We start from the raw sequence: 11,115 nt of genomic DNA, 5'->3' as shown, positions 1-11,115 counted from the left end.
AAGGGGGAAAATATTTATTGAAAGAGTTCAGTATGCTGTGATTACGTTTATACACAATTATAGGATATATGTATATATATATAAAAAGAAACAATTAACTTAAAAAAATAATGCAGAGGGACAAATCAACATGATCTGGGCTCATCGGGAAAGCCTTTTGAATGAGAGTTATCTAAAAACAAACATGCACTGAGCCAGAAATCTTGGGAGTGGAATTGCTACAGAGGGAGAAGAGGTTTTGGAAAAGGGACACATTGTAAACAAGGTGATAGGGAAAGAAGAGATTAGACCTATGGAAGCCGTAAGAAGGAATTAATTTCAGAATAATTGGAGGAATGATAAGAAAAAAGTTGGCCAAATCACCGAAGACAATATATTATGTGATTTCATTCTATGAAATGTCTACAGTAGACAAATCCGTAGAGACAGAGAGTAGATTAGTGGTTGCCAAGGGTTCTGGCAGATTGGGAGGAAATGGGGAGTGACTACTCATGGGCAGGGATTTATTTTGGGAGTGATGAAATACTTCAAAATTGATTTTTGTAGTGTTTGTACAATTCTGTGAAAATAGCAAAACTATTATACATTTAAGTGAGTAGATTGTATGCTATGTAAATAATACCTCAAGCTGTCTTAAAAAAGTTGACCAGATAAATTGGAATCACCTGGTAGAGAGCATTAAAATCTACTTAAGAATTGGAATTTGATCTAGTGGACTCTTTATTTGGCATTTTAATTATGAGAGTATATATTCATTGAAACAAAATTCAAATAATACTAAAAAGCCTATTAAAAGGGAGCATCTGGTGGCTCAGTTGCTTAAATGTCCAACTCTTGATTTCAGCTCAGGTCATGATCTCAGGCTTGTAAGTTAGATCTTTGTGTTGGGCTCTGCACTGGGCCTGGAGCCTGCTTAAGATTCTCTGTCTCCCTCTCCCTGTGCCCTCCGTACCCCCACTGGTGCATGTTCTCTCTGTATAAATAAATAAAGCATGTTTTTAAAAAGTCTTTGTCTTAAGTCAGTCCCCATAGATTGCCACTATAAAATTTGGGATTTTTTTTTTTCATTTTTTTAAAAGACTTTATTTATTTGAGAGAGCGAGCAAAAGAGCCCATACATGCATGAGCAGGGGGAGGGACAGAGGGAGAGGGAGAAGCAAACTCCTCGCTGAGCAAGGAATCTGATGCAGGACTCGATCCTGGGACTCCAGGATCATAACCCAAAGACAGACACTTAACCAGCTGAGCCATCTGGGCACCCCAGACATTGGGGGGTTTTCCCTAATTCCTTTTTCTCTCTTTTAATTTTTTATTTGTTTATTTATTTTAAAGATTTTATTTACTTATTTGAAAGAGATCAGAAGTAGGCAGAGGGGCAGGCAGAGGATGGGGGGGAAGCAGGCTCCCCGCCGAGCAGAGAGCCTGATGCGGGGGCTTGATCCCAGGACCCTGAGATCATAACCCAAGCCGAAGGCAGAGGCTTTAACCCACTGAGCCACCCAGGAGCCCCCTCTCTTTTTATTTTTTTGTTTGTTTGTTTGTTTAATAATTGGGATCGTATTACGCATCTTGTACTGTAACTTTTTCATGTAGCAGTATTTCATGGCTGTCTTTCTACTTGGATATGGAAACCAGCTACTACAGGAAATAATAATAGTAATCCACATCATGAAGTCAATGTAAAGATTAAATGAGTTGATACTGTAAGTAATTAGAATTGTACCAGACACATAAGAAACATTCAGTAAGCATTAGGTGGCGTTTTGCTATTAATATTGATAAGTGTAGGCTGAGGAATATAGCTTTCATGAGTGTTTTTTTAATGGTTTTTTTGCTTTGCAACCTAAAGTGAAAGCACGCATAATTTCCATTGCCGAAGGGAAAAACCACCCAGTTACCACTGGGCTTAGCAACCAGGCAGTCTGCTGGGTACTAATATTGAGAACTAATATGTTAACATTTCATATCACAGGTTCCCAGTATGAGTTTTGGGGGTGGGCTTAAGTGAATCAGAGACTCTTGAAATTGGATGTCAGAAATTTGTGTGTGCCTATGTGCAGTTTATTGAGAAATGAATCTGTAGCTTTATTTATTTTTTAAGATTATTTATTTGAGAGAGAGCACGCCTGCTCAAGCAAGGGGCAGGGCGGAAGGAGAGAAGCAGACTACCTGCTGAGCATGGAGCCCTACCCAAGGCTCCATCTCAGGACCCTGAGATCATGACCTAAGCCAAAATCAAGATCAAAGTCTAACTGACTGAGCCACCCAGGTGCCCCTGAATTCATGGCTTCTAAACATTCTCTAGGGAATCTTCATTCCTTGAGAACAACATGCTTGATCAAGTTTGCTTCTCATGACAGCCCCAAGAGGTAGATAATACTATCAAGTGTTTCAAAAATATAAAGATGGCCCCACTTGGAAAATACAAAGATTTTCCCACAGGGAAGGAACATCAAGGAGGTTATGTTACCCAGCTCTATTGTTAATACAAAGTAGAGAGTGAAAAGTCCTATTAGAAGGGTAGTATTATGTATGCATTGGAAATTCAGAAGGAGAAATTTATTTTAGCTCTTGAAATTGGGGAAAACTCTTTGACCTTAAACTCTATTATGTTAAAAACTATACATCATTTGGGGCGCCTCGGTGGCTCAGTGGGTTAAAGCCTCTGCCTTCAGCTCAGGTCATGATCCCAAGGTCCTGGGATCGAGCCCCGCATCGGACTCTCTGCTCAGCAGGGAGCCTGCTTCCCTTCCTCTCTCTGCCTGCCTCTCTGCCTACTTGTGGTCTCTGTCAAATAAATAAAATCTTTAAAAGAAAAACAAACTATACATCATTTTAACAAATATTTATCAAATGCCCAGTATATTCCAGTTCTTATTCTAGGTTCTGGGAATATGACATTAAATAGACAAAAATCTGTCTTCATAGAGCTTACATTCTTTCAGGAAAGTCATACACAGGTAATATCATCCTTCTCACCTTTTATATTGATACTTCAGATCAACCTTAATTATATGCGTAACAATGCCTTCCACATAATAATGTTCAATAAATGTTTGATTGAATGAATAAAAGAATGAAAGAGCTCTTAAGGGGTCATGATCCCAATTTTCCAGCAGGACCACGTTTAACTGTCATTTCTTTCAGCCTTTTTGCAGTGGAATAGAAAAGTTGAAACCTGGGTCATCTCCTTAATTCCCCCCATGTGCTATCAGGAGATTTGACATAAATTGAAGAAATGAACTTTGGTATCTCCATCTGATATTAAGGTACCTTAAAAGTACTTTGGCACTATATAAATCCAAAGCATCACTGTTATTTGTTATTTCTAGGAGAGGTGACGCCAGGATTATCTCAAGTGGAATATGCACTTCGCAGGCACAAACTAATGTCTCTGATCCACAAGGAAACACAAGGGCAGAGTGGGACAGACCAGACAGTGGTTCTGCTGTCCAACCCTACGTACTACATGAGCAATGATATCCCCTATACTTTCCACCAAGACAACAATTTCCTATACCTGTGTGGATTCCAAGAGCCCGATAGCATTCTCGTTCTTCAAAGCCTCCCTGGCAAGCAATTACCAGCACATAAGGCCATGCTTTTTGTGCCTCGGAGAGACCCTAGTCGAGAACTTTGGGATGGCCCACGATCTGGCACCGATGGAGCAGTAGCTTTAACGGGAGTGGATGAAGCCTACACACTGGAAGAATTTCAACATCTAGTACCAAAATTGAAAGGTAACAAATGGGAACAGAAGTCAAATCACAGGCCAGATTTGGGATTAAGATCTTTCTTGCTTATTTAGATGAAGTTTTTAATTTTCTAAAATGATGATCGTCGTAGCATTTCCTTGAGCACCACGAAAGGATCATACATCTTTCCCATAACACTTAGAGTGGAGAATGAGCATGGGTCACTCTTCAGGATGACTGACCAGTCCATTGACCTCAGACCACCAATGATTACTCTGCCACCTCTTCAAAAGGAAGCAGTATTCTCAAAGAATGATCAGTGCATCACCAGCATCAGAATTACCTGGTGACACATATTACAATTACAGATACATAATAGATCATTGGAAATGTAAAGTCTTAGGCCCCTACTCCATAACTACTAGATCAGAATTTGACTTTAAATAGGATTCTTAGGTGATTCTTATAGTACACAGTTGAGTCCATGCTCCTCAAAATAGTCATTTTCTCTACATTTATTCTGGTAAAATTATAATCACTCATGTTTTAGGATCCCTTTTCAGAAACTTTTCAGAACCTACACTACATGATAAACTGTCTTTAGTGATTCTTGTAAATCTACAGCTCTGGGAAGCATTTTATTTTTTGAAGTGTCCCAAGTCACTTAGAGCCAAATTTGGTAAATAGCTGATTAAGTTGGAAGGTACTAATTTTAGGCAAAATATGTATGGTTGTAAAATTATAGTCTGATTTTCTTGTATGGGTTATAAACCGTTTCTGAAGTCTGTTTCTAAAAGAGAATTCCAAAATTGTTTCCAATGATCATGGAATTTATTGGACTTGTTTCCTTCAAAGACTCCTTTGAAAGAATGTGCTCATTTGAATATGCAAGTTCTAATATGTTTGAATTGTTTTCATTGCTTTATGCAAGTATTCTCTATTTTACAGAGATAATTATTCAGCTAAATTCATAGAACTTTTTATATCTTCAAAGTCTTCATAAATGTAGGTCACAGAATCATTTTCTTTTTAGCTTTATTTTTTTAATTAGCTGCTAGCTGTCTTATTCGACAATGCGAATTTCATCAACCCAGTATGCTAAATAAAACCTTACACCAAGTGTATTTCTCAAAAGTATTTCTCATTCACCATTTTTAATGTTAGTAGTTTACTAGATAAAAGTAGTAGGCAAAGGAAAAGATTCATGAAATCATATATATTTAAAAGTACAAAAACCAAAAAAAGGTGGGCACTGATTTCATATACTAAGAACAGGTAGTAGAGGTAGTTTTACTGTTTTAAAAGTACAGTTAAATTTCTATTAATAAGATTAGCATTTGACCTATTATATATACTTAAAACCATTTTTATTTTAAAATGAAAATATTCAGGAGTTTGTATCATTAGTATGTAACCAATCAGAATCTTCAGGATTTTCTCCCTCTTCTGTCCCAAATACTTTATATAAAACATGCAACCATTCAGACTTCAGTTGTTGGGAATGGTGCTATTAGGCCACATCAGGAAAAAAGGAAAGGATGAGTGGAGACCTGATGTAAGTGATTCTCATCATGAGTTCTCACATCTTATATCTCAGGCTCATATAGACCAGTTCCTTGGGTCTCTAGAATTAGAAGGAGAATGTGGTTGTTAAATGGGAATACATGACAGATGGGAAAGGCAAGGCTTTCTAGCTAAGCGTGGGTTAGCACACATTATCCACTAGAGTGTTTGCATCGCCATGTAGAATTGCTTCGAAATGAGATGAGAACCTCCTTTCACTAACACTGAGATTGGAAAGAAAGAGAACACTTTTAACCAGGAGGTCAAGATCTGTGTATTTTTTTTTCTGTCCTCTTACGTTCAGTTATTCACTAGTTCCTCCAGCTCAGTTGTGGGGTTCTTTAAATTTTAATAAATAATGAATGAAATCAAAGCTGGAGGAAAAGCTTTAGCCCCATCTACCATCTTTATAAGGAACTCCGAAGTTTGGGGGCAGAAAAGCTGTATATTTGATGTCAGAATATCTTGCCATTTGCAGGGAATTAGCCTTTCCAGTGATACATAATCACCCTTCAGTTGCTTCAGTCCTGAGAGAGTTTTTGCTAAACACTTGAAAGTTATATATCACAGGTTTTGTAATTTTCACTCTTGTTCGTGACAGTTGGTATTTCTTGTTGCTGTTTTGTTTTAAATTTTTTTTTTGCTGCTCATTTTAAGATGAGACAAATCTGGTCTGGTATGACTGGATGAGGCCCTCTCACGCACAGCTTCACTCTGACTACATGCAGCATCTGACTGAGGTCAAAGCCAGGAGCAAGAATAAAGTTCGAGCTGTCCAGCAGCTGGTACAGCGCCTCCGGCTGATCAAATCTCCTGCAGAAATTGAGAGAATGCAGATTGCTGGGAAGCTAACATCACAGGTATGATTCCTATTGAAAAAGTTGTTCCAAATTAAAAAATCGAAGTTCTTACGTTTCGGTGGGTACCTTGAGGTGCCCAGTGCAGTAATATTAGAGTAGATGAGCATCTACTTTCTTCTTCGATGTTTAGTGAACATGTCTAGAGACTGGCTCAGTACCTCCCAAGGCAAAATAAATCTGCCTTCTTGTATCATTCACCCATGATCTTAGTTGTTTCTCCTTAGAACAACATAAATTAAATCATTGTATTTCCTTTTATTATAATCACTACAGTAATAGTGGCAGTTAAACACAGTTTGATTGCTAAGGAAGACCTGGGTACCCGAAATGACAGTGCTTGCAAAGCTAAAATACAATTTATTATAGGAAAGGGGTATAGTACAGCAACAGCATTATAGTAAGAATACCTGTCATAGTCAATGGCTGTCTCACAGAAGGGTCCAGAGAAGCCAGGGGTAGGCTCTTGTTGTCTTGCAGGTCTTCAGTAAGGGCCAGGCAGAATGCATTTTCCTCTCATGGATAAGAAACCACAGATGTACACACAGAACACCTTGGAACCAGGGAACCCAAAATGGAATGTCAACTAGGGATTTTTGTGGTTTGGTCATACTGGCCTATTCCTGCTGTACAATAGCAGAGCCCTTCAGAGAGCTCAAAGAGAGACCAAGTATAAACCATTAATCTCACTGTTACCAGTATTCAGAAGCTGGTACAAACTGTCCCCAAATTCCTGGTAACACTTTTCAGTAATTGTGAAATATATATAACATAACATTTGCACTTTAGCCATTTTTAAGTGTACAGTTCAGTGACATCCTTGTCGTGCCATCACCCCTACAATATCTCTCCAGGACTTTTTTATGATTCCATGTTGAAACTCTCTACCCGTTAGACAATAACTTCCCATTTCTCCTTCCCTCTAGCCTCTGGTGACAACCGTATTATTTTCTGAGTCTATAATTTGACTACTTTAGACACCTCATATAAATGGAGTCATACAATATTTGTTAATTTATTTCTGGTTGATTTCATCAAGCAAAATATTTCCAGGATTTAACCATGCTGTGGTATATATCAGAAATTCCCTTCTTTTTTTTTTTTTTTTTTTTTTAAGATTTTGTTTGTTTATTTGACAGAGAGAGACACAGCAAGCGAGGGAGCACAGCAGGGGAAGTGGGAGAGGGAGAAGCAGCCTCCCCACTGAGCAGGGAGCCCAATGCGGGGTTCTATCCCAGGACCCTGAGATCATGACCCGAGCTGAAGGCAGATACTTAACAACTGAACCACCCAGGCACCCCTGAATTTCCCTTCTTTTTAAGACTGAATAATATGCCATTTTATGTATATGCAGCATTTTATTTCTCTGTCCTGTGTTGATGGACATTTGGGCTTTTTCTGTCTTTAAGAATTGTGAATAATTCTGCTATGCACATTCTCCTTTTCAAACCCCTACTTTCATTTCTTTTGCGTGTACAACCAGAAGTAGATCTATAGATGAAATGGTCATTCTATGTTCAGTATGTGAGGAACCACCATACTAGATTTCCTAGTACCTGTACCATTTTAGATTCCCACTGGCAATGGACAGGGTTAGAATTTTTCATATCCATGCCAACACTTGTTTTCCATTTTTTGATAGTAGCCATTCTAGCGTATGAAAGAGTATCTGACTGTGGTTTTGATTTGCATTTTCCTAACGGTTAGTGATGTTGAGCATCTTTTCATGTGTTTATTGCCGTCACAATACTTTTAATGAGTGTATTTCATGCTGTGTCTCGACCAGAGTCAGTGCCATGCAGGAATTTAGCAAAACAGCTCAAGTTCATTTCAGATTAACCCACAGTAATATCAACACCCAACGTGGGACTTGTACTCAAAACCCTGAGACCAGGCCCCTCATGCTCTACTGACTGAGCCAGGCGGGCGTCCCTATGATCTACTGTAGGAGGCACTCTAGTCCTGTTTAAAATTTGTCCAGTACTGGGGCATGATCTCATATCCCTGATAATAGGACTGAGCTGAAATCAACACTTGGTTGCTTAACCAGCTGACCCACCCAGGCGCCCCTTCGTAGGTCTTTTTCAGCAGTCTGTCTGTCCTCATTAAAAACAAATATGCCAGGGCACCTGGTTGGCTCAGTTGATAAAGCATCTGCTTCCGGCTCTGGTCGTGATCCCGGGGTCCTGGAATTGAGCCCCGTGTCAGGCTCCCTGCTCAGCGGGAGCCTGCTTCTCCCTCTCTCTCTGCCCATCCCCCACTCATGCTCACTCTCTCAAATAAGTAAAATCTTTAAAACACAACAATAACAGCAAATATGCCTGGGCGGCGCAGCCCGTTGAGCATTTGACTCGTCGTTTCAGCTAGGGTCCTGATCTCATGGGTTTTTGGATCAAGTTCTGTGCTCCATGGAGAGTCTGCTTGAGTGATTCTTTCCCTCTGCTGCCCTTCCCCTCCCCACCCCACTCCCCACCCCCTGCACCCCTGCTCCACCCCAGACTCCTGTGCTCTCTCAAAATAAATACATAAATCTTTAAAAAACAACAACAATAAAATCTGCCTGACCAAATAATCCTAAGCAGCCTTTTTTTTTTTTTTTTGAAGATTTTATTTATTTGACAGACAGAGATCACAAGTAGGCAGAGAGAGGAGGAAGCAGGCTCCTTGTTGAGCAGAGAGCCCGATGTGGGGCTTGATCCCAGGACCCCAGGGAGGCAGAGGCTTTAACCCACTGAGTCACCCAGGCGTCCCTCCTAAGCAGCTTCTAATTCCACTAACGCTCTCTTATTTCAAATGGGCCAACAGCAGCCATGTTGTCATTGAGTACTAATTGCCTTTATACAATTAGGAAATACATTTGGTACTTCAAAAATGTTAATTCCCCCAGGCTTAGATCATATGAGTAATAATCACTCCTAATCGTGGTTTGAGTGTTTCATAGCACTTCCCATAACCAAACAAATTTCATAGTTCTCAGGAATGTGGACCCACCAAGTTATACCTACTCCTTACTCTTTATCAGTGGGACACCTTGTCCTTTTGCCTATTTACCAACGATAACAGGGCAAATAGCTATTTTTACACATAATATTATTTTGGCAAAAGGGATATGCATTAGATAAAATTCTAACACCATATTCTGGTATGTTTTTATTTATTAAGATTTTATTTATTAGAGAGAGAGCATGAGCCATGGTGAGGTGCTGGGAGAGGGAGAAAGAGACAGGAAGCCCCACTCGGGGCCCGATCTCAGGACCCTGAGATCATGACCCGAGCCAAACACAGAGGCTTCACCAACTGAGCCATCCAGGCACCCCTCTGGCATCTTTTTTAAACCATCATCATGATTAGTGGCACATGATGTTCTTTTAGATTATTAGGCAATGTTTTTCAAATTCAGCCCACTAAACATTTTACAACACAGGTTGCTTCCCAGCACAGCTCCTCTATAATCAATCCATCCTGTGAAATGAGAATGAAAAAGCATTTGCATTGTTGACAGAGCTCCCATTTATTTCTTCATCCGTTTTTGAGGACATATGTCACCCTGGGAAGTGTTTTTATTAGGATAGTTATTGTTCAGCTCAAAAAGAGCCAAAAAGGCTCTTCAGAAAAGGAGACTCTGTCAGAGTCCTTTGCCTCAACAGGCTTCTAAATCAAAGCTAAGAGAAAAAATTACTTTCTTGCTTTAAGCATCTCTTTAGGCACCAAAATTATGTTAGATTTTCCCTTTCGTGGCACTCATTTATTGGCTCCCTTCCCCTCAGCAACAATGTGGCCTTTCTTCCTTCTTTCATCACTAATTTAACCCACACCTTTCCCCCTGAAGTAGAATTTTCTGGTTAGTCCATTTCCAGTAGTAGGGGGGACAGATTGGATAAGTACAGAAAAATGGGATTGTACCATTGGCAACCAGTGCAGTTTTTTCTTGAGCTTCAGTGGAGCCCAGTGGTCTGTCATTGTTTTGTGCATTGCTGCCTGACTTGAGTTCTCTACGTCCCATTCATTTCATGGACCTTCATTGCCATTTCAAGAGAACTTACTAGGCCATCAATTTATTGATTGCAGTTACCTTCAAACCCTGGCATTGGGTTTCTTCGGTAAGCATCATTATGGCCTGCTTTGATGTGCCCTCAGAATTTAAATAGAGGGGCACCTGGGCAGTTCAGTCAATTAAGCTTCTGCCTTCGGCTCAGGTCATGATCCCAGGGTCCTGAGATCAAGCACCACATCGGTCTCCCTCCTCAGTGGAAAGTCTACTTCTCCCTCTGCCCCTCCCCACCCCACTCATGTGCTCTCTCTATCTCACTTTCACCCGCTTTCTTGCAAATAAATAAAACCTTAACAACAACAAAAAATTTTTTTTCATAGCGATTTCCAGAGAGCAGCGCCCTCCCATGTGGGGCTCTTTTATTCTCCAGTTATTTATGGCCCATTTGTTAGACCAATCGCAAGGCAGTTGGCAACAGCCTGGGATCAGTATTTGCCCAAATAGCAGGACTTTCATTTGTATCTAGTTCTATCACAGATAAGAACACAGCATATAATTCAGCTCAGTGGACTGACTTGTCATTACCCTCTTCCGTGAGGATTTTACCTTCTGCTGGACTCAGAGCACCTGCTTTCTGTACAGAATTACTCTCAATTCTGAAACTACCATCTGTGAACCAGACCAATTACCTGGCATCCTTGGTCAGTTGGATGAAACAAGAAAAGGAAAAAAAGGCTCATAGAAAAGGAAAGGAAAAAAGGTTCATAAATATGAGTCTGTTCCGTCCCCTGGTATCATGCTTTATGTAGTGCATTTCCATTTCATGATAAAACATTTTTGGGCATCGCCCTTCTTACTGTAATGTTTTTCTGACATCAGCAATGATATGATATGTATTTCAGGTCTTAATTTGCTCTTATAAGTCTTTTAGTTATTGGGGCAAACTCAGCAAATGTCCCAAAATAAATGAGTAGCTGTCTTTCAAAAGACAGAGAGTGGAAAGCAACAT

At 39.9% G+C, this 11,115-nt stretch overlaps 1 protein-coding gene across 2 annotated transcripts in view; it reads left to right on the top strand.

Annotated features, from left to right (window-relative positions):
* The window catches only part of XPNPEP3 (X-prolyl aminopeptidase 3), a 76,202-nt gene that overhangs the window by 23,721 nt on the left and 41,366 nt on the right, over positions 1–11,115 (top strand). For both annotated transcript variants that reach the window (XM_046012888.1, XM_046012889.1), the window contains exons 3-4: positions 3,333–3,740; positions 5,916–6,118. In XM_046012888.1, coding sequence (XP_045868844.1) covers positions 3,333–3,740; positions 5,916–6,118 — 611 coding nt within the window. The remainder of the gene's footprint in view (positions 1–3,332; positions 3,741–5,915; positions 6,119–11,115) is intronic.

Source organism: Meles meles, chromosome 7 (genome assembly GCF_922984935.1).
Source record: "Meles meles chromosome 7, mMelMel3.1 paternal haplotype, whole genome shotgun sequence".
Lineage (NCBI taxonomy): Eukaryota > Metazoa > Chordata > Mammalia > Carnivora > Mustelidae > Meles > Meles meles.
Note: the sequence above shows the minus strand (reverse complement) of the source record. Positions and strands in the feature narration are given on the sequence as shown.